We start from the raw sequence: 24,494 nt of genomic DNA, 5'->3' as shown, positions 1-24,494 counted from the left end.
GCTGGACTTCCTGACGGGCCGCCCCCAGGTGGTAATGGTAGGTAACAACACATCCGCCACGCTGATCCACACAACAGTGGTAGGCCTGATCACAACAACGATAAGACAGCCTATAGGGAGGAGGTCAGAGACCTGACCGTGTGGTGCAAGGACAACAAGATGATTGTGGACTACAGGAAAAAGAGGACCGAGCACACCCCCATTCTCATCGAAGGGGCTGTAGTGGAGCAGGTTGAGAGCTTCAAGTTCCTTGGTGTCCACATCACCAACAAACTAACATGGTTCAAGCACAACAAGACAGTCGTGAAGAGGGCACGACAAAACCTATTCCCCCTCAGGAGGCTGAAAATATTTGGCATGTGTCCTCAGATCCTCAATAGGTTTTACAGCTGCACCATCGAGAGCATCCTGACGGGTCTGCATCATGGCCTGGTATGGCAACTGTTCGGTCTCTGACCGCAAGGCACTACAGAGGATAGTGTGTATGGCCCAGTACATCACCGGGGCCAAATTTCCTGCCATCCAGGACCTCTATACCAGGCGGTGTCAGAGGAAGGCCCTAAAAATTGTCAGAGACTCCAGCCACCCTAGTTATAGACTGTTCTCTTCTACCCCCAAGCCATAAGACTCCTGTACAGCTAATCAAATGACTACCCAGACTATTTGCATGCACCCCCCCTCCCCCAATTCTATGCTGCTGCTACTCTCTGTTATCTATACATAGTCAGTTTAATAACTCTACCTACATGTACATATTACCTCAATTACCTCGACACCATTTAGCTCGACACTGTTGTATCCGGCACGTGGGACAATTAACATTTGATTTGATCATGGAAGGGAGAAAAGGCTAGAGGTAGAACATACATGTTTTGTTGGATTTCTCTGTAATGGAAGTCCATCGACAGCGCACCTGGAAAAGTCATTTCCTTACATCTGGAAAAGGGAAAGTATATATGATCTATGGGGAAAGAGATTACATTTATACAACCAAACTAGTCTAGTCTGCTCCCCTTTCTAACTTCCTAGCCTACCTTACACTGATATCTAAATGTCCTTTTCGGTGTGCTATGATATTTAGGGTTTGTAGAAACACAATTGTATTTAGATAATTATTTCACATACTTGTCGTTTGTCTAGGCTACATCCCTGAAACATGAACCCATACCCTGGCATCCATACATCCCTGAAACATGAACCCATGCCCTGGCATCCATACATCCCTGAAACATGAACCCATAACCTGGCATCCATACATCCCTGAAACATGAACCCATGCCCTGGCATCCATACATCCCTGAAACATGAACCCATGCCCTGGCATCCATACATCCCTGAAACATGAACCCATGCCCTGGCATCCATACATCCCTGGGTTAATGTACTTCCTCAATGGCTGTAAAAGCATCATGTTACTTTCACCATTTGCACATTATCTCCCTGAAGAACAACCATATTTCCGCAAACTCAATTTTGTGAACATTGCATGAACTGCTTAACCCAGAAGTCTGAGACCAGATTAACATCCTCACACAGTCTACTTTACTTTCCAGATGTCTTGTATCATGCTGAGGAAACACAGTAGCCTGCACACCATTACAAATAGCTCAGAATCTTGGCTGTTTGTTTCAATACACTCTGAACACAGTAAAACTCAATCTCCCTCAGAGTTGGTGGTTATAAATGGCGCCAGTGAGCACAGCACGTGACTGCATTTTATCTGTGTCTGGACCCGGTTTCCCGATATGGATGGAACTTAAGCTTACGAGTCGCGAACATGTTGTTACACATCATGAGATATATTGAGGCCCAAAAAATTGAGACAGTAGCCTTCAATTAGCAAAATAGAACTCAATTGATTGAACATGAACTTGATTTCAATATGATTGAAACACAAAGGCCTATGAAGCCTATACTGTATTTACATTTTAATGCAGTCATCTCAGTTTTCATTTGAAGAATATTTTTTATCCTCTGCTTGTTTGTAACAATTGCAAAGCCATTGGCAACTTTGTATTTCTGTTGAACTTTGTGGTCACAGAGGTGTACAAACATCCTTATTGTATGTTTAGTGGAGATCTTCTGTGTATACAGGAAGGGCAAAAAAAGCATCTAACGACTCACTTAGCTTTCTACGAGTGGTCTGAGGCAGTCGGTAAATAACGCGTTTTCAGGTGAAACTTTAGTAACAATGGTTTTGGGAAACCATTGAGGCACGAATCCCATTGAAGTCATTGGAACGACATTAGCATTTTTGCGCATGCTAATATTGGTCCCATGATTTGAATGGGATTTGTACCACAAATGCTAGAACGTTAGCATGTGGAAACAGTGCCAGGGAAACTAAACCAAATCATGGATTGCTGTCATACCTTTTCCATAGACTGCTTACAGGGTAAGGAAACCAATGTGCAATTTTGTAATTTGGGTGAACTATCGCTTTAAGATGCTTTTGGGAAACTGGGCCCTGGTTAATTAGGAACCGCTCCAAGTCCCTGACCTGAATCGTGGATAGAGGAAGTCAACTACTGTTTAAACGACAGCAACAGATGTGAGGTAAGCATACCGGTACACACTGGAGACCTCAAGCACCGGCAAGCATCTGGAAGCAAACAAAGTAACACACTGACACACATCCAGAACAGTCTACAAATCAATTCCAAGGTCATACAGGATTAGTAGATGCATTACAATACACATGCATTACAATACAGCAAAAAAAACTGTTTAGGATCTTGTAGAACAGAGTACCACATTGACATAATACTGTATGACAGAAAACACATGCTGTATACTGTCCATTTAGAGTAAAAATAACACATTTGTTCACTAGAGCACGCTGTCAAACATACCTAAGCCTGTCTATTCTGTGGGACTTTAAATGTAACGTGATGCTATTTTTAAGATGCTAAATATTGGACTTGGTGTGTTTTACACATGAATGGCATGCGTTGTGTTAATTACTTGCACTTCAATAGTGAGTAAGGTAAGGTTTTTATGCAAACCTGTGCATATGGTCATTGGTCATTACAGAAACTATATTTTCATCCAACACTTACTAATTTCTAAATGAATTTAGTTAAATTAGGCGCCACCCTGTGATAGTGATTGGAATTGCACATTTCTCCAACCTTTGAATTCTCCTCCAACTACAAACGATCAATAAATGCACCGAGCAAAAACCTCAAAACCAACCACTTTTAATCCCAGTTTCATGCAAGGAAAAACATTGTTACATGTACTGTATGACTGGCAGTGGCTTACAGTATCCACAATTACACAGTAAACGTACCTCAGTGAGGATTCAGAACTGACTTTAAACTGATGAAAGTTTTCTTCTTGGATGATTTGGGACATATGGCACTTTGACATATCCAACAGTATATAGTGTGATTGTTCCTCCACAGAGTAATTCCTCCATAGAGTATATCAGATCATTTAAACAATGTAAGCATCTGATATTTTATATTGGCCATTTTTATTGTCCTCAGTTCAGTCTTCTGTACATGCACAACATACTTTAAAGCTATTACAAATGTTTAAGGAATATAACAAATGGATACTTACAGTATCTTGACATTTAATAATCTCAGAAATGAACACAAACTCAAAAATCACAATTTACTTGCAAGTTTCAGTGATCAACTATGATGAATTAAAAAGGGGCAAAGGGCATCAAATAAAGAATGTAAAGACAAAATAACCTCTCAAAATCAATTTTCAAAGATAAAATAAAAACCTAATTTTACAACACCATTGAGGGTATTTATGTAATATCATATTTCGAAATAGGTAGTCGTCTACTACCCAAGTTAGAAAAAAAACACGTAACATTCCCATTAAAATAAACAATTCAGAGGTTTACAATTGAAGAGTAATTCACATCAAAAACAACACATCTAATAGTTATAGGTACTGTTTTTAATGATATAAAAATACAAGATTCCTCTCATTAAAATACCTAAATGTTGCAATCTAATTAAGGTCCGTAGTCATCATAATTACTCTGGCATCACCCCGACATGATATGTCACCTCAGAATTAGATGTAAATCTAACTATCATTACAATGAAAATGTAAGAGTAACGACACACATCAGGAAGTACCATTATGTACAAAACAATCCTTGAAGAAAACAAAATGGCTGCTATAAAAAAAAGAATGGAATAAAATGCCATCAAAAAGTGGTTTGGGGTGATTCATGGTGCTGATAATCAAAATGAGGATGCTGTCCTATTACTTTATTTGTATTGCATGTCCCATACCTAGTGGTCTGGGAAGGTTAGTGGTACAGATTACATTACATCAACAACTCTGCCGTATAAATACTTTCTTATGATTACGTTTCCCATACAAAGCTAAAGTGCATCTATCTCAAATGCCTGTACACATTGGATTGGATCATTCTATTAGGAAGAATTTGCACAAAAGGTTTTCTACCTGCAACATTATCAAACCCTCATGAAACTGTATATTGGCACCTTGCTAACTTCACTTTTTCTGAGACATGGTTCCTCCTATTCTACAGTAGACGTGTGCCCAAAGGAACTCCGTAAAACCCTTTTGTCTGCCTTTAGATCGATGGGCTTCCATTATGGCTGTGTTTTCACTGCCTTACTGATACATCTTCACATGTCCATGCAGTGAGGTGGTGTTGCCCCCACAGTCCACATACTGGTACATCTCCTGGGAGACCTGCTCCGAGTGCCCAAAGTAGGATGTGGTCACAGTCACCCTGAAAACCAATCAATAGACAGTAGTCAGTTTCCCAAAATGGCTGCCCACATGGGCGTGTGAGGTTGGACAAAATAAATAGAGTAGGTACAGTAACATGTGTAAACTCAATGTATTAGTAGATATTTGAAAAGGTACAATGCATTCAGAAAGTGTTCAGACCCCTTGACTTTTTCCACATTTTGTTACGTTACAGCCTTATACTAAAATGTATTAAATATTTTTTTCCCCCTCATCAATCTACACACAATTCTCCATAATGACAAGCAAAAACAGGCTTTTAGACATTTCAGCAAAAATATATATAATACTATTGAAATATCACATTTACATAAGTATTCAGACCCTTTACTCAGTACTTTGTTGAAGCACCTGTGTCAGCGATTACAGACTTGAGTCTTCTTGGGTATGACGCTACAATCTTACCACACCTGTTTTTAGGGAGTTTTTACCATTCTTGTCTGCAGATCCTCTCAAGCTCTGTCAGGTTGGATGTGGAGTGTCGCTGCAGAGCTATTTTCAGGTCTCTCTAGAGATGTTCGATTAGGTTAAAGTCCGAACTCTGGCTGAGCCACTCAAGGACATTCAAAGACTTGTCCCGAAGCCACTCCTGCGTTGTCTTGGCTGTCCTGTTGAACGTTGAATCTTCGCCCCCAGTCTGAGGTCCTGAGCGCTCTGAAGCAGGATACATTCAATGATCTCTCTGTACTTTGCTCCGTTCCTCTTTCCCTTGATCATGACTAGTCTCCCAGTATCTGCTGCTGAAAAACATCCCCACAGCATGATGCTGCCACCATGCTTCACGTAGAGACGGTGCAAGGTTTCTTCCAGATGTGACGCTTGACATTCAGGCTAAAGAGTTCAATCTGGGTTTCATCAGACCAGAGAATCTTGTTTCTCATGGTCTGAGAGTCTTTAGGTGCCTTTTGGCTAACTCCAAGCTGGCTGTCATATGCCTTTTACTGAGGAGTGGTTTCCGCCTGGACACTCTACCATAAAGGCCTGATTGGTGGAGTGCTGCAGAGATGGTTGTCCTTTTGGAAGGTTCTCCCGTCTCCACAGAGGAACTCTGGAGCTTTGTCAGAGTGACCATCGGGTTCTTGGTCACCTTCCTGAACAAGGCCCTTCTCCCCGATTGCTCAGTTTGGCCGGGCGGCCAGCTCTAGGAAGAGTCTTGGTAGTTCCAAACTTTTTCCATTTAAGAATGATGGAGGCGACTGTGTTCTTGGGGAACGTCAATGCTGCAGAAATGTTTTGGTATCCTTCCCAGATCTGTGCCTCGACACAATCCTGTCTTGGAGCTCTACGGATAATTCCTTCGACCTCATGGCTTGTTTTTTGCTCTGACATGCACTGTCAAATGTGGAACCTTATATAGACAGGTGTGTACCTTTCCAAATCATGTCCAATTAATTGTTTTTGCCACAGGTGGACTCCAATCAAGTTGTAGAAACATCTCAAGGATGATCAATGGAAACAGGATCCAGCTGAGCTTTATTTCGAGTCTCATAGCAAAGGATCTGAATACTTATGTAAATAAAGTTTTTCAGTCTTTTTAATTTTTATACATTTCCGAACATTTCTAAAAGCCTGTTTTTACTTTGTTATGATGGGGTATTGTGTGTAGATTGATGAGCAAAAAATGTTTGGGGACACATTTCAGAATGAGGCTGTAACGTAACAAAATGTGGAAAAAGGGAAGTGGTCTGAATAGTTTCCGAATGCACCGTGTACTTACTGCATCATGACCACAATGTTGTGAACCTTTATGGACTGCAGGGTGCAATAGTCGCTGCAAACACAAAACATTTATTGAAGAAGTGTCACGATTTGTACTGTAAACCACAAAATAAAATGTAGTTAGTTGTGAAATACTTACAATAAATACTTACAACATATAACTCATCTCATCGGCAATGACTGTGGGAACTGTGTAGTCAATCTGAAATAAACAATATGCTGTAATGCAGCAGTTATCCATCTCCCATATTGAACAGGGCGGTTGAGTGCTGACTAACTAAGTAATGAGTCACTTTTGAGGGCAACAGTCCAAAAATGCCATCCTTATTCCATCCTTGCTTCTACTGATGCCCTCAGAACAGGGACAGGTGTTACAGTGGATTCAATAACAACAAGGTTCATTATCAATGTTGCCTGATTTTGTTGCTAAATTTTGCAGCAAAGCGGGTGGAACAAAGAGCTGCTGTGTTGGGGGATAGAAAAGCACTTCAAAGTACAACTGCGATGCACACGTCATACACTGTAATATGTTTATAACAAGCCGTTATACCAAGGCGTGTTATTCTAAAATACACACGGTAAAGACCCACCTGCTGCATATCCAGTGGTATGATGGTCGTCACATTGCTAATACGGGCCTTCCCAATCACCGTCTTAGAGAACTGCACCTGGGCTGTGATGTTGGTCAGGGATACAGCGTAGTAGTTGTTATTGGTGATGTTCAGAGTGGTCTAGAAGAAAAGCCATACGGCACAACAGTTGTTGGAAAGAAAAAAGAAAGACATTACGTTGGACCCACTGCAATTTGCATACCGCCCCAACAAATCCACAGATGACGGAATCTCTATTGCACTCCACACTGCCCTCTCCCACCTGGTCAAGAAGAACACCTATGCGAGAATACTGTTCATCGGCTACAGCTCAGCGTTCAACACCATAGTACCCTCCAGGCTCATCACTAAGCTCAGGACCCTGGGACTGAACACCTCCCTTTGTAACTGGATCCTGGACTTCCTGACGGGCTGCCCCCAGGTTTAAAAAAATTAAAGTATTTTCCAGGTGGTGAGGGTAGGCAACAACACATCCACCACGTTGACCCCCAACACTGGGCCCCTCAGGGCTGCGTGCTTATTTCCCTCCTGTACTCCCTGTTCATCCACGACTGAGTGACCGCACGTCTCCAACACCATCATTAAATTTGCTGAATGACACAACGGTGGTAGGCCTGATCACCTCCTCCTCAGTGACCTGGCAGTGTGGTGCCAGGACAACAATCTCTCCCTCAACGTCAGCAAGACAAAGGAGCTGATTGTGGACTACAGGAAACGGAGTGCCCGAGCACGCCCCCATCCATATCGACAGGACTGTAGTGGAGCGGGCCGAGAGCTTCAAGTTCCTCTGTGTCCACATCAGTCAGGAATTAACATGGTCCACACACACCAACACAGTTGTGAAGAAGGCACGACAACACCTCTCCCTCAGGAGGCTGGAAAGATTTGGCATGGGCCCTCAGATCCTCAAAAAGTTGTCCAGCTGTACCATTGAAAGCATCTTGACTGGCTGCATCACCACTTGGTATGGCAACTGCTTGTCATACGACCACAAGGCGCTACAGAGGGTAAGGTGCAACAGAGGGTAGTGTGTACAGCCCAGTACATCACTGGGGCTGAGCTCCCTGCCATCCAGAACCTTCAAACCAGGCGGTGTCAGAGGAGGCCCTAAAAATTGTAAAAGACTCCAACCACCCAAGTAATAGACTGTTCTCTCTGCTACCACACGGCAGGCGGTACCGATGCACCAAGTCTGGAACCAACAGGACCCCGAACAGCTTCTACCCCCCAAGCCTTAAGACTGCTACATTGTTAACCAAATAACTACCAGGACTCTTTTGACTCATCACATACGCTGCTGCTACTGTTTATTATCTATCCTGTTGCTTAGTCACTTCACCCCTAACTATATGTACATATCTACCTCAATTACCTCATACCTCTGTACATACACTCAGTACTGGTACCCCGTGTATATAGCCAAGTTATTGTTACTCATGGTGTATTTATTCCTCGTGTCATTGTTGTTTTATTCTTTTTCTATTTTTCTCTCTGCATTGTTGGGAACGGCCGGTATGGACGCATTTCACTGTTAGTCTACACCAATTGTTTACGAAGCACGTGACAAAAAACGATTTGATTTGAATCCATGTCAACCCTAAGATGGAAACACAAGAAGGACAACTAACACCAGAGAGAGGAGCTTACCGTGATATTGAGATAGACAATCCGTTTGTCCTGGTCATAGGAGACGAATGAAGACTTCACGCCCACATAGGAGACGTCGATAGAACGAGGGAACAGGAAAAACACAGCCAGGCCAGACAGCAGAAGGCAAAGAGACACGGACACAGTGACATAAAGCTTTCTGCAAGAAAAAGGGAGGAAGCGCCATTAAAAGAGAGAAGTTGGGTATAGACCATAGTCAACCACACTTGAATCATTCAATTGCACATCTTTCAATAAAGAGACGTCTGGCTGAGTGAGATGAGACTTACGTTCTCCTTGGCTGGAGCCTCTGGTCACTGTATGGAATCAGAGCCACAAGCTGGTTCTCTTGTCCTGCAGTAGAGATGCGATGACAAAGCCATTTACAGAGGAAACTGATATTGTCTTTTCCATTTTCAATTCATGTTGGAAGTCAGTGTTTCTAGGTAGCCTAGTTTCTGACTTTGCATTCTTGTTTGAATATCAAGTCAAAATGCAAATTAGGCAAAATGATTAGCAGCTCATGAGGGACAGTTTTACTACAGATGTAGGTGTGTATTGTGTCAGTGAGTGAGGGTTCATGTTTATTACTGTGTAGGAATGTATTTGTTTCGTGTTTATCCCCTCACCCCGTGGTATTCTGCCAGTCCCCTGGCATGTGGGGCATGTGACACTGTCTCTGCCAGTAAATTCCACATAGGGGAACTGAGACACATCTCCATTCTTTCCATCCTCTTCACTCTGTGTATCTATGTACTCTGGACCAGTCGTCAGGCCACTCTGACTGCCACGGTCGTCTTTCCCCTTCGACAAGTGCGAGTGTGACTTCCCCATCACTAGAGCTTTCTGTGAATAAAACATGTAAGATCTAATAAGTAGGTGTGGTCGGTAGTGAAAACTCATGCCATATATTCATTTGATATTTACATGGTCGTTATGGTCAGTTTACACAAATTGTTTTATACTACTTCTGTACTATAACAATGTACCTGTCTATGTAAGGTTTTAAAGCCATTTTATATTGAATAAAGGATACCATACTCCTATTACATTTTACATTACATTTAAAGTCATTTAGCAGACGCTCTTATCCAGAGCAGTAGAGTGCATACATTTTTTACATTTCATTACATTTTACATACTGAGACAAGGATATCCCTACCGGCCAAACCCTCCCTAACCCGGACAACGCTATGCCAATTGTGCGTCGCCCCACGGACCTCCCGGTTGCGGCCGGCTGCGACAGAGCCTGGGCGCGAACCCAGCCCAGCCTGGGCGCGAACCCAGAGACTCTGGTGGCGCAGCTAGCACTGCGATGCAGTGCCCTAGCAGTGCCCTAGACCACTGCGCCACCCGGGAGGCCATCTATTACATTTTTGCATAGATGATTTTGTTTTGTTTAGACCAGTTTACACCAACTCCCCAAAAGCTCTTATCAAGTGTGCACCATTTATGTAATTCATGTGTGTTTGAAACAATTACTGTCAAACAAAAGACACTTGTTCTGGCCGTGGCATTAGGCAGGGCTAACCAATTAGCCCATTTTTATTTGTATTGGTTACTCAAAGTGTGGCTCTTCATATCAAGAAAGGGAATTTTCGAGGTGTTTCAGTACTTGGCAATGAATTTGAACTATGTCAACTGGCTGATGATACGACCATATTATCGAGAGACAGGAATGACGTTTCTAAAGCAGTTTCCTGTATTGAAGACTTTTCCTTAGTTTCGGGTTTGAAAACTTTGATTAAAAAGTCAGTCTTATTACCACTCAAGGATTGTGTTTTACAGGAAGTATATATGGTATCCCAATTGGATTTGGTATCCCAATTGGAATGGAATTGTTATATGCAAGGATGAAAAACAAAGGAGTGAATTAAACTTTAAACCCATTATTGAGGAAACAAAGAAGAAATTGAACCTCTGGTTGCTGAGAGATATTTCGTTATACGGTCGGGTTTTATTGTCCAAAGCTGAAGGGTTATCCAGATCGGTTTGTCTCGTTATCACTTGAATTATCCCCAAAAATGTAAAGGACTTAGATAAGATTCTTTATAATTTATTTTGAGGAACAAGCCTCACTATCTACAGAAAGATATTCTCACTAATACCCAAGGCCAAGGAGGTCTTGAGGTTTTAGATTTCAATACTCTAAATAATACTTTTAATATACTTCAGAATCCAATTTATTTTAAGAACCAGAACAGTATTTGGAATGTCTTCCCTAAGTATTTATTTGACTCTGTTGGTGGTTTAGAATTTTTGCTTCAATGTAACTTTGATGTTGATAAAATCCCAGTAAAATTGGCCAAATTCCATAGCAGGCAATTTTAGCTTGGATGTTAGCGTATAAAACACAATTTTTCCCCTCAGATACTGTCTATGGAACAACAAAGATATACGATTTTAAAATAAGTCTCTTTTTTTTCGTAACTGGTTTGAGAATAAAATTATTTTGGTTGGTCAGTTACTGAATGAGGATGGATATCTACTCTCATATGGGGAATTTCTTGAAAAGTTTAAATACCAATAAATAATTCTGACATGATAAAGATGTAGTATATTTATTTCAACTGCTAATAATACTAGGTAAATTTCAAATTCACAAATGCAAATGATCTAATTCAAAACATAACTTTTTTCCACTTTATAAATGAATTTAAACAATATGGCACTACTTTAACTAAAATGAAAAACAAAAAGGCAATTAAAACTTGTTGTATTATTAATGAATATGATTTGTTTGTTTAGGATTCCTGGCAATGTAAATAGTATGTATGCTTGTTTGCATGTGACTATTCCTCTTTTGTTTGTTGATATTTCTTAATAAATTATTATTATTATTTCTTAAAGAGACTTGTTCTGACTAAAGTTTGGTCTGGACCAAATATATGTAGCCTAGCCAGAAAAACACATCGCAAAATCACGGTCGTGATACTGTGCTGATGTGCAGACGACCATTATGCTACATGGTACACAATGTTACTTCCAGAGCAACTCTTCGCCCGCCTGCCATTTTAATCCAAAACGAATACATTGTTACATTGTTGCGTATTTGCTCCGATATCCTGTTGTATTTTTATTTGGTGTCAAGTTATTGATGTAAATCATTGTGTAGAATACTTGCATAGTGCATCGACATGGATAAAATGTTTCCATATTGCAAAATGTTGCCCGGCTCCTTTGACAACATCAAAGCACCACTGTGCGGTATTACACACGCACGACGGATATGATCAAAATGGCAACATTCGATATTGGATTCATCTGCTTACCTTTGCGTATATTCACGCAGAATTTCTTTACATATGCTTGGTCACGAACAGCAGCTGTTAATGTCAATATAGTACTGACATTAGTACACGCACTAGTATTTTGCCAGCAGCTCAGACGATGACGTCGCTTTCATATGACAAAGTAAGAAACCTTCAAAATAAAAGCCCGCATTTGAAAAAAATGTCAACGTGTATAACTCATTCAAATTATATTTAATTTTAATCAATGGCCACTTTTATTGTGCCAACAAGAAATTGCGATGTCATTTCTGAAAACAAATGTAAAAATATATTTTCTAAGACCAATAATGAAAATACAATGTTGACACTAGTATGTTGAGAATATTGGGCTGTAAAGAGAAAACGTTTCTACCTGTCTCAGCTAAAGTGTGGTGAAAAATACTCAGTAGGGTCTCTACTAACCAAATATGGTTAGTTTTGGAGGGGGACAGTGTCATACATATCCAGCAGCACTTCGTTCTCCACCCCCTCCATAGCCCCCAATGCAATAGACTGTACATGGCATACATATTGGCTTGTAGAGAGAAAACTGCCTTGTTTGTTTCCAGTGTGAAATCAAATGTAAACAAAGACAAAGACACAATGTAAATAATAATGGACTGGCATACCTGTTAACGACCTAGATTAACCTAATGGTTAATGCATCAGCTCAATCGCTTGGCCTGACAAATACAACTATTTTTTAGGTAGTATCCAAGTAAAATCATGTTGCTATAGGTTTATATCACCACAATTATGCATAGCCTTCCAATAATTTTCTTAACCCCATCTCTGTCACAATCAATCCAAAGGTTGGCTTCTTGGACTTGTGTTTTGGACTGATTCATGGATCACAGCACATCTCTACTCATTAGAAACTTCAATGTTTAGCATTCCACTTCCAAACATAAAAGGCACGCTTGATATTCTTTTCAAGCAAATGATTGCAAAGGGAGAAGCATCACACACATGCAGTAAATGTGCAACCGTACTCAGTAGACAAACTATTTGAACCAGCACTACAGATATTCTTGTACTTTATGTTTCTGGTGGAAGGTCAAAAGTCATCCACAGTAATGTGAAACCTTGTGTCCCTATCTCGCTTTATTGATCTTTCAGCAGTTGGCAATGAGAGGTTGACCTACATATTGAGCTCAGTTTTTTTTTTATTTTTTATTATTTAACCTTTATTTAACCAGGTAGGCTAGTTGAGAACAAGTTCTCATTTGCAACTGCGACCTGGCCAAGATAAAGCATAGCAGTGTGAACAGACAACACAGAGTTACACATGGAGTAAACAATAAACAAGTCAATAACATAGTAGGAAAAAAAGAAAAGAAAAAAAAAGAGAATCAATATACAATGTGTGCAAAAGGCATGAGGAGGTAGGCAATAAATAGGCCATAGGAGCGAATAATTACAATTTAGCAGATTAACACTGGGGTGATAAATCATCAGATGATCATGTGCAAATAGAGATACTGGTGTGCAAAAGAGCAGAAAAGTAAATAAATAAAAACAGTATGGGGATGAGGTAGGTAAATTGGGTGGGCTGTATACCGATGGACTATGTACAGCTGCAGCGATCGGTTAGCTGCTCAGATAGCAGATGTTTAAAGTTGTTGAGGGAGATAAAAGTCTCCAACTTCAGAGATTTTTGCAATTCGTTCCAGTCGCAGGCAGCAGAGAACTGGAAGGAAAAGCGGCCAAATGAGGTTTTGGCTTTAGGGATGATCAGTGAGATACACCTGCTGGAGTGCGTGCTACGGGTGGGTGTTGCCATCGTGAACTGCCATCGTGAACTGACCAGTAAACTGAGATAAGGCGGCGCTTTAGCTAGCATAGCCTTGTAGATGACCTGGAGCCAGTGGGTCTGACGACGAACATGTAGCGAGGGCCAGCCGACTAGAGCATACAGGTCGCAGTGGTGGGTGGTATAAGGTGCTTTAGTAACAAAACGGATGGCACTTTGATTTACTGCATCCAGTTTGTTGAGTAGAATATTGGAAGCTATTTTGTAGATGACATCGCCGAAGTCGAGAATCGGTAGGATAGTCAGTTTTACTAGGGTAAGTTTGGCGGCGTAAGTGAAGGAGGCTTTGTTGCGAAATAGAAAGCCGACTCTAGATTTGATTTTGGATTGGAGATGCTTGATATGAGTCTGGAAGGAGAGTTTGCAGTCTAGCCAGACACCTAGGTACTTATAGATGTCCACATATTCTAGGTCGGAACCATCCAGGGTGTAATCTGTCAGTCAGGAATAAATGCCAAAAAAGGACACTACAAGGCACATCTTATATTTGACTCTTTTAAGATTAAGATGATCTATATAGAGAATTGACTTCTATAGAATATACAAACATTCAGGACACAGCAAGAGTTATATATTTTTATGAATTATTTAATGAGGGCCCTTAAAGAATCTCTGAGCAAGTACATATCTGTGAGTCAGATTCAGATATTGATGTTATTCCAACACAGAACTATTTCTCCTACCTTTCCTGTTGTGACATTTCTGAAGAAAATATCCACTTTCAAAGAATGTCACAAAATATTACTTAAAACGAACAGTATGAGTCCAAAATCAACAATTCAGCAAGTAATTTCACAGTTGGATGCAGTGAAACCAGGACAGACAACAGCACCATTGCTTCAACAGAGGCTTCAAAACAGCGATATATGTGACATTATAGAATATTTTGTGAAGGAAATGCTACCTGCACATTTCTTAGCCAATGATCTCCTCCATATTCACAGTTTATGCTCTCAAAATTGCAATCAGTGCAAGTAAGCCATGAATAGCCAGGCTAAAAATGAATAGTTCAACTAGGGCATATTTCAGAAAGAGGCATCAAAGAATTGCTTTCACTGCAAGCATCCAAAGAAAACAAGATTTGTAAAACATGTAATACTGCAAATAACTTTCAGCGGTCAAGCTTTAATGTCATCCATGTTCCAAAGACATTACTTGTGAAGATAGACAGGCCAGCAGAGAGCTGTTTACCCAAGAGCTTGAATCTATCCTGCATATATAACATACACCTCTTATCTAGAATTATGGCATTTTCAGATAATTACCCTTTTGGGAAATCGTAAACACTACATGGCAAGCTCTGGTATATATCGACTGCACTCAAGTATCAAAATCAAGTGTGGGCTTTACCTTAGAGCAGGGGTGTCAAACTCATTCCACGGAGGGCCTAGTGTCTGCAGGTTTTTGGTCTTTCCTTTCAATAAAGCCCTAGACAACCAGGTGTGGGGAGTTCCTAACTAATTAGTGATGTTAATTCATCAATCAAGTACAAGGGTGGAGCGAAAACCCGCAGACACTCGGCCCTCCGTGGAATGAGTTTGACACCTGTGCCTTAGAGAAAGACCAAGAATTCCTGAAGCAAGCTGTGTTCTATTTGGTATCAAAGTACTACCTTTTCTTTTGAAACACAAAAGTACTCTGTGCTCTGACAAATGCACAAAGAATGACTCATCTGTGTCTAAACTTCTAATTCCAAAGACAACCAAAACTCTTCCATCTCCACTTACTAAAGAGGATTATAACATATGACAACAAACATATGACAATGACAACAAGCGGTTCAATGACCAAATAATTGAAGGGTACAATTATCTTTTGATGTCACATCTGAAGGAACAATTTGTGTTAATGTCCCCTGTGTCTTTTGCGTGTCAGGAATGACAGAGTCTGTTTTGTGACAGCAATGAGGTTATGCCAAATGTGCCTGGAACCGGAAAGGTGCACTGTTGGTGACGTTTTGATCATGTGATAGTGACTGTGAACTAAAAGTCACATTGGACAGTTATAGCCATAGATATGCAACATATAGTTAGTAGCAGTAATTGTATTACATTACATCTTAAAATTATGGATTCCTTAAGCCAGCATGAACGCATGTATTTGTGGTGTATGTGACTCTAAACTATGATTTTGTTGTGGTGTTAATGTGTGCTTATTCTGTAAAGCAGTCTTATTAGAGGGCAATGTGAATACGCTTTGTCACAATGGCATGTGAGAGTATGTTTTCTATCAGTTATCAGAGAGAAAATGACTACGTAGTACATTTTAATCTCTACAGAAAAGGCCTTTGCTGGCCTTGACTGATAATCACAAGTGTGTGGTATATGGCCAAGGGGGTGTGTTATATGGCAATCTCATGCAAGACCAGGGATAAATCTCATCACCTGTTCATGTGGGAAAGCCTACATAGGACAAACAAAAAGACAATTACAACAACGCATAGCTGAACACCGCAGCTCAATCAGGTGTAAACACATTGGCTATCCAGTAGCAGCTCACTTTGTTGAAGCTAACCATCCTATCTCCTACCTCAAATACACAGGCATTGAGCGTGTTGCTAAAAAAATGAAATAGGAAACTATTAAACATATATGTGAAATTGAATTAAACAATAATGTATGTTGATGCTAATATTATGTACAATATTTAATTATGTTTCCATATGATAACAATAGCCTAATATATTCAATATGCTATAAAATATTGTTTTTTTTAACAGTTTCACTCAATTCATTCTAATTTACTTAATAATTATGACACACCCCTCACTATTGTCATTGGTTGCACTAATTGCACTGTTTGTCTACATAACCTGGTTCAAGCATTCATGACATTACCCTGAAGAAGGCACAGTGATGCCGAAATATTGGTGATTTACCCAATAAATGACTGGGAGTTTATATATAGAGTGTGCGACTTTCTTTATTTTTATAGCTTAAAGTGTATTAGCCATTAGTCATCACCACTACATAAAATAATTGTCTCTGTTTGTGCTCCAGCTCAAGTTTTTTATTCGACATACCAGAAATCTAACAATAAAAATAATATCCTCAGTCTTAACAGCATAGAAAATTCCCCACTATGACATACTAACATGCATCAGGAGATCGGTTTACCAGTGACTCCATGATCTAAGTTTAAACCCGGCTTTTATTCTTCCAAGAGTGCCAACTCCAAGTATCTCCTATCCTCTAATTAACATCACTTTGCATGGCCCAAAACATTAAAACAAAGGCATGAAAACATTATTGGATCTAATGATCACAACTCTTATTGTCACGTTCCTGACCTGTTTTCCTTTTTCTTGTATTTATTTAGTTGGTCAGGGCGTGAGTTGGGTGGGTTTGTCTATGTTTGATTTTCTATGTTGGGATGTTTGTGTTCGGCCGGGTTTGTTTCTCAATCAGAAACAGCTGTCAATCATTGTCCCTGATTGAGAATCATACTTAGGCAGCCTGGGTTTCACGTGTGTTTTGTGGGTGTTTGTTTCCGTGTCTGTGTTTGTTGCACCACACGGTACTGTATCGGTTTATGCACTTTGTTTATTTGTTTTGTAAGTCAGTTTCAGTTTCGTTATAATAAATCATTATGAACCCTAACCACTCTGCGTATTGGTCCGATCCGTCTCGCCTCTCCTCGTCCGAGGAGGAGGAAGAATGTGACGATAGCCGTTACACTTATCTAAATTATACTGATGCACCCCTGTGTCTCTCCTCTTTGAACTATCCGCCTTCCGACGAATATAACTATAACTATAAATCCAAAGCACTTACAGTGCAATGAAACATATCAAAATGCATAGCTCTTTATGAACTCTTGAAACAATCCAAACATGACAATTTAACTCACACAGTAACATTAATTTCCTCGATTTTATCAGTCTTCACCTTGTCGTGGAAATTACCACCAGAAACTCAAAGTCAAACTTAAATGAATAATTCTTTATTATCAGCAAGCTGGAGAGGTTAATGCTCCATAGTACACGTCAGCCGGGAGCTCTGCCGGAGCAGTCCCGTTAGTTCTCTTATATACTGCTTAAACACAAGTTATATTTGCATGATTTACATGATTCATTATTAATTCATCATTGACGTTTGGTTCCTGCAATAGACCAAACAATACCTCATGAGGCTTCTCCTCTCCAAGCTGAGACTTTGAAACTAAGATATAATTTTGGTTCCCAGAACAATGTTCTTGGTGTACTGCCAATTGGTCTGAGGGGGAGGTCACAGTCACCTGCACGAACCAAGTTAGAGGGAGAGGAGATGCTGTGTACAATTCAATGCTATCTCTTCAGACAACATTTTCTGTCACAATCTCTCCTGGCATCAGTGACCCTAGGACTTCTGTGGGAATGTGTCTTCATCGAGATTGCCACAGATAAGGTATGTTTGTCCACTGTGATAGCCTACAGATGGTCTGTCATGCAAACAATGCCATAAATCGGGATTGAGTCATCACACTGTGCTCCCACACCAGCCAGTCGCTAGTTGCGAGTTTCACCTTCTCTCATTATTCCACTACACTATAACTTATAAATGATGTTCTCCATTATTGTTCTGAAAGATTGATTATACTGTGTAGCCTTGGTTAGCCTTGTAACCTTGTTGTCTCTTGTACTACATTTGAATCTCTACAAAAAGTGTTTTTGCCTACCTTGATCAATAATCATGTAAATAATCTTGTCTCTGTTATAATGTTTTTAAACTAGGTAATAGGCCTTTACTGTGTACTGCAAACCTTGATAGAGAAGAAGCACATATCGGCCTACAACTTGTAAATCATTAAGTCCATTGCTGTTCAGAAAGTGTGATTATACTGTGTCCTAATAGCCTGGTAAATATTCATTAAATTGAACTCGTAAATAAATTAGATTTAGTTTCGATAAAAACGTTCAGCTTTGGTGTTTCATTTTTTGTTGTTGTTGAGTGTGTATTGATTTCAAGAGCATGGATAGTAGCAGGTGATTTATAGCTGTGTTGCTGGATATGTACGACACAGTCCCCTACAAAACTACACATATTTGGTTAGTAGAGACCCTACTGAGTATTTCCCACTTCACGTTAGCTGAGAAAGCTAGAAAAGTTCTCTCTCTACAAGCCAATATGTTTCCCATATACAGTGTGTTGCACTACAGAGGGGACTACAGAGGGGACAGAGTGAAAAGCCAGCAGCAGGCCGTGCGACACAGTCCCCCTCCAAAGTAACCATATTTGGTTAGTAGAGACAGTGGTGTAAAGTACTTAAGTAAAAATACTTTAAAGTACTACTTTTGGGATATCTGTACTTTACTTCACTATTTATATTTTTGACAAATTCTTCACTACATTCCTAAAGAAAATAATGTACTTTTTACTCCATAAATTTTGACACCCAAAAGTACTGGTTACATTTTTAATACTTAGCAGGACAGGAAAATGGTCCAATTCACGCACTTATCAAGAGAACATCCCTGGTCATCCCTACTGTCTCTGATTTGGCATACTCACTATTCATACATGCTTCATTTGTAAATTATGTCTAAGTGTTGGTGTACCCCTGGCTATCCGTACATTTTAAAAACAAGAAAATGGTGCAGTGGTTTGCCTAATATAAAGAATTAGAAATTTGATCCTTAAGTATATTTTAGCAATTACATTTATTTTTGTTACTTAGGTATATTTAAAACCAAATACTTTTAGACTTCTACTCAAGTAGTATTTTACTTGGTACTTTAGTAATTTTCTATTAAGGTATCTTTACTTTTACTCAAGTATGACAATTGGGTACTTTTTCCACCACTGAGTAGAGACCCTACTGAGTATTTCCCACCCCACTTTAGCTGAGACAGGTAGAAACTTTTGGAGTGGGTGGAGTAAGGAGTCATCAGTACTCTGTACTACACCGGTTGCTCAGCACAAGAACCATTTCAAATTTGCAGAGTCTATTGAGTAATTCCAATAACATATATTTGTATTTTATTCAAAGTTTTTTTTAACCTGTCTGGGAACGGGGTTCCCCTCGCCAACAGCCAATGAAATTGCAGGCCGCCAAATTCAATCAACAAAAATCTCATAATTCAAATTTCTCAAACATACAAGTATTAGACACCATTTTAAAGATAAACTTCTCGTTAATCTAACCACAGTGTCCGATTTCAAAAAGGCTTTTCGGCGAAAGCAGAACATGTCATTATGTTAGGTCAGCAACTAGTCACAGAAAGCATACAGCGATTTTCCAACCAAAGAGAGGAGTCACAAAACGCAGAAATAGAGATAAAATGAATCACTAACCTTTGATATTCTTCATCAGATGACACTCCCGGGACAACATGTTACACAATACATGTATTTTTGTTCGATCAAGTTCATATTTATATCCAAAAACCTCAGTTTACATTTGGCTTTGCCTCCAAAACATCCCGTGAATTTGCACAGAGCCACATCAATTTACAGAAATACTCATAATAAACATTGATAAAAGATACAAGTGTTAATCACAGAATTAAAGATATACTTCTCCTTAATGCAACCGCCGTGTCAGATTTAAAAATAAAACTTTACTGAAAAAGCAAACCATGCAATAATCTGAGTATGGCGCTCAGACAACAAATCAAGCCAAACAGATATCTCCCATGTTGGAGTCAACAGAAGTCAGAAATAGCATTATAAATATTCACTTACCTTTGATGATCTTCATCAGAATGCACTCCCAGGAATCCCAGTTCCACAATAAATGTTTGATTTGTTTGATAAAGTTCATCTTTATGTCCAAATACCTCCTTTTTGTTCGCGCGTTTAGCCCAGTATTCCAAATTCATGACGCGCGATCACTAGGAGCAGACGAAAAGTCAAAAAGTTCCGTTACAGTCCGTAGAAACATGTCAAACGAAGTGTAGAATCAATCTTTAGGATGTTTTTAACATAAATCTTCAATAATGTTCCAACCGGAGAATTCCTTTGTCTTCAGAAATGCAATGGAACTCAAGCTAACTCTCACATGAACGCGCATGGTCAGCTCATGGCACTCTGGGAGAGACCTTACTCAATCCACTCTCATTCACCCCCACTTCACAGTAGAAGCATCAAACAAGGTTCTAAAGACTGTTGATATCTAGTGGAAGTCTTAGGAAGTGCAATATGACCCCATAGACACTGCATTCGATAGGCCAAGAGTTGAAAAACTACAAACCTCAGATTTCCCACTTCCTGGTTGGATTCTTCTCAGGTTTTCGCCTGCCGTATGAGTTCTGTTATACTCACAGCCATCATTCAAACAGTTTTAGAAACTTCAGAGTGTTTTCTATCCAAATCTACTAATAATATGCATATATTAGCAACTGGGACTGAGTAGGAGGCAGTTTACTCTGGGCACGCTTTTCATCCAAACGTGAAAATGCTGCCCCCTATCCCAAACAAGTTTTAAAGGTGGTTGCAATACTGTGAAAAACAGTTACACTACACTAGAGTTAAAAAAAATGTATTCCCAAATTTTTGCAAGGGGACTCTTATTTTGAAAGAAACATTCCGTGATCGTGCTGCCAGCATAATATCCTGCTGCTAGGAGAACGATATTCGTACACGCCCCCACTCTCTTCATTGGACTGACTTTGTTGTTATGTAATTGTGTGACAATTATAGGCCTAAATCCTACATGAAATGTGTTTACAATACTAGTGCGATAATGTAAATAATCTTACATCGATTTTGCATTTCAAATATGTTAGTTGCTGTGTCTCATATGGCTGGTGTAGTCTGTATACTATATGTTTCTAGAACAAACAGGCAATTCAGATGGGAGTGGGACATTTAGAGCATACTTAGTATTATAGAATGACTTTAGTTCTACTGTCAGATTCCTGGTAGCCTATGTCACCTGATGGGAGAGATTAACCACATTTTTGCCAGCATTGTAACCGGACTACAAGTTTGTCACATGATTCCAATACTGACATAAGGTTACCGTGTGTGTACTCCTTGAAGGAGCCCATGTCCTACTGATGGTTAGATGGTTAGATTATCTTGTTATGTCAGTCACTGACAGTCACTCAATTAGCCATGTCAGCTAACAACGTTTAGATTGGTAATTTAGTTTAGCCAGCTATCTAAACTTGTAGTAATCATGGCTGAATACCGACCGGTAACTTGCCCAGCAGCTCTGACCTCCAGGGGACCCCCATTGATATTATTAGTCGCTTTCACTCAGATGTCATTAACATGGCTTTAGTCTTTTAATCTCCACCCCATGGCAAAATGAGTAGAATTGCATGAAATTTGTTATAAAATTACTAAATGTTCTCTCCGCCCCATGGCAAAATCTGTAGAAATGCAGAAAACTTGCTTTAAAACTGCAACATTTTGTATTTATTTTTTTGGAACTCAGTCAGGGTCTCAGGGCTCCTGAGTGGCGCATCGGTCTAAGGCACTGCATCTCAGTGCTAGAGGCGTCACTACAGACACCCTGGTTTGAATCCAGGCAGTATCAGAACCAACCTTGATTGCGAGTCCCATAGGGCGGTGCACAATTGGCCCAGCATTGTCCGGGTTTGGCCGGTGTAGGCTGTCATTCTAAATAAGAATTTGTTCTTAACTGACATGCCTGGTTAAATAAATAAAACTTTTAACTGTTGAGAGTTAGAATAGTAGAATATACAAGGTGCAAGTTCGAAATGTGGTTGTGCATCAGCAATTTTTATCTTGTTATGTCAGTCACTAACAGTCATTCAATTAGCCATATTAGCGGGGAATAAAACATTGGTAATTTATTCTAGCCAGCTATCTAAACTTGTAGTACTCATGACCAAATATCGATCAGGCCCAAGGGCTCTGACCTCCAGCAGGGCCCCATTGATTTTGTTAGTCACTTTCACTCAGACATCATTAACATGGCAAAATGTGTAGAATTGCAAGAGATTAGCTTTAAAATTGAAAACAATTATCTACACCCCATGGAAAATTGGGTAGAATTGCAGTAAATGTAGGTTTACTTGGGTGCGGCCAGCTGTGGGCATGTAGGCAGGATTAAAATGCCCTTCATTCTGTGACATACACGTATTTCCTATCATCTCGCAAATCTCACTTTTGGACGAGACTGACAATATGACAAAAATTATCCTATTTAAACTTTATAGTCAATTTTGACACATGAATAAATGTTTCTGACTGATATAGATGCCTCGTAGGCCGTTATCAGAACGATAAATTGCATTTTAGGCGCAGTCGCTCTTGAAAATAAATTATGGAAATGAACTGAGACTCAAATAATTTGGTAGACAGTGCGCATTTATTTGTATTATCTAGACTAGAGGATGATGAGAGATATATAGACAACACATTATTCCTTCAGATAAGAAGACATGAGGTAATACACACTTTTTACATTTATAGAATTGCCTGGCAGGAGGAGGATTATTGTAGTTGATAACCACAGGAGGGCAGTATACTGTAAATATTGCAGATGACTGGATGGTGCCTCAGATAATTGTAGCAATAGCTTCATTTCAATCTCCGTACTTATTCCCAGGAGCTACTCTAAATAATGTGGGGAAAACATTGGATTAGTACAACTGTCAAGTAGCAACATTTCAAAATATTTTGCCCTGACAGTGTTTTAGTTGTGGCCTACTTGGTATTGCCACTAGTTTCGTCATTGTGCCCACACTAAGTAAATTAGAGGCAGCTCCGAGCATGACGAAATCAGTCGATGCTAATGAGTATAATGTACAAAATATTCCTAAAATGCAGACCAATGCAGAAGGAGTCTTGAGGTGCTCAAACACATTTACATGTACAGATTTAACAAGCCCAGAGAGACCCTTACAAAAAAAGATTGCCGTTTTGAAACTGCAGTAAAAGTGCAGTAACAGCAGTCAACTGTGGTACTGCAGTGTTATTTTGGACGCAGTATTTGCAGCATACTGCAGTTATACTGCACCCTAACTGCAGTTATACTGCAGTGTACAGCAGTTATACTTCACTCTGACTGCTATCTTTTTTGTAAGGGGAGCAAGCCCTACTTTCCTCCACCTCTTATTAGAGCGGTGGCTTCCTCTTACTCAGTCTGAGTTCCCTGTTACCGTACGACTACAGCATTCTAAGCACTCAGCTCCCACTACAAACACAATCATATTTGTACATAACTTACTCTGGATTACCGTAAGGGGTATGGAAAACCCTTCAGTTCCCGTCTTAGGTGGAGAGTTAAGAGTCTTCTGGCACTGCGGTTCCAGACAGGCTACAGTCTGAGGCTGCCTGTGTGTCTCTGATAAGACCTTAGGGAGAGCCTTGTAGACACATCCGCCCTCTCCCAGTGTCAGCAAACTATCAGCATCTGTGCAGAGGGTGTGGATGAAATCCATACTGCAAAGGGGATTTCTGAAGTCCCTTAAGTCCATTTTCTGCTAAGTTCATTTGCGCCTGTCAATTTCAACTGCCAATCATAAATCCGTAACGGGGCATTAGGCAACCAATGTTAATTGAAATGATCAACCACATAATAAGAATGTGGAATTTAATCATGTAAATAACCAAGCATGCTTTCTCTCTTTACATTTCTGGAATTGGCCTCAAGAGGTCTGGGCGTTATCAATCCCAGCCATAAGCCGTTAGAATTCTATAAAGTAAGCACTGAGGTTTAAAATTAATAGTCAAGCTTAAACTGGGAGTATCGATGCTACGTTAGGGACGAGGCATAACTCCA

General features: G+C 39.9%; 1 protein-coding gene and 1 long non-coding RNA gene across 2 annotated transcripts; both read right to left on the bottom strand.

Annotated features, from left to right (window-relative positions):
- Positions 1-3,184: 3,184 nt before the first annotated feature.
- On the bottom strand, positions 3,185-12,146 carry LOC129837234 (transmembrane protein 106B-like). The gene is made up of 8 exons (XM_055903234.1): positions 12,005-12,146; positions 9,362-9,578; positions 9,023-9,086; positions 8,733-8,892; positions 7,065-7,205; positions 6,627-6,676; positions 6,473-6,526; positions 3,185-4,735 (listed from the first exon to the last, which is right to left on the bottom strand). Exons 2-8 carry the CDS (start codon positions 9,564-9,566, stop codon positions 4,615-4,617), a joined length of 795 nt encoding a protein of 264 aa, XP_055759209.1. The 5' UTR covers positions 9,567-9,578; positions 12,005-12,146; the 3' UTR covers positions 3,185-4,614.
- Positions 12,147-23,059: 10,913 nt separating this feature from the next.
- LOC129837975 (uncharacterized) lies at positions 23,060-24,116 on the bottom strand. Its single transcript, XR_008756794.1, has 2 exons — positions 23,940-24,116; positions 23,060-23,326 (listed from the first exon to the last, which is right to left on the bottom strand). It is a non-coding gene; the product is annotated as an uncharacterized LOC129837975 (long non-coding RNA).
- Between the last annotated feature and the right edge of the window lie 378 nt (positions 24,117-24,494).

Source organism: Salvelinus fontinalis, chromosome 38, assembly GCF_029448725.1.
Source record: "Salvelinus fontinalis isolate EN_2023a chromosome 38, ASM2944872v1, whole genome shotgun sequence".
In the NCBI taxonomy this organism is placed as follows: domain Eukaryota; kingdom Metazoa; phylum Chordata; class Actinopteri; order Salmoniformes; family Salmonidae; genus Salvelinus; species Salvelinus fontinalis.
The sequence above is the reverse complement of the archived record's forward strand: the minus strand, read 5'-3'. Positions and strand labels throughout refer to the sequence as shown.

Excerpts from the sequence above, each read along its gene's own strand:
- LOC129837234 (XM_055903234.1), bottom strand. The coding sequence starts at position 9,566 with ATGGGGAAGTCACACTCGCACTTGTCGAAGGGGAAAGACGACCGTGGC. Across the intron at positions 8,893-9,022 it reads AGGCTCCAGCCAAGGAGAAC|AAAGCTTTATGTCACTGTGT; the intron begins GTAAGTCTCATC and ends TTTTTCTTGCAG. Across the intron at positions 6,527-6,626 it reads GATGAGATGAGTTATATGTT|CGACTATTGCACCCTGCAGT; the intron begins GTAAGTATTTAT and ends TTGTGTTTGCAG.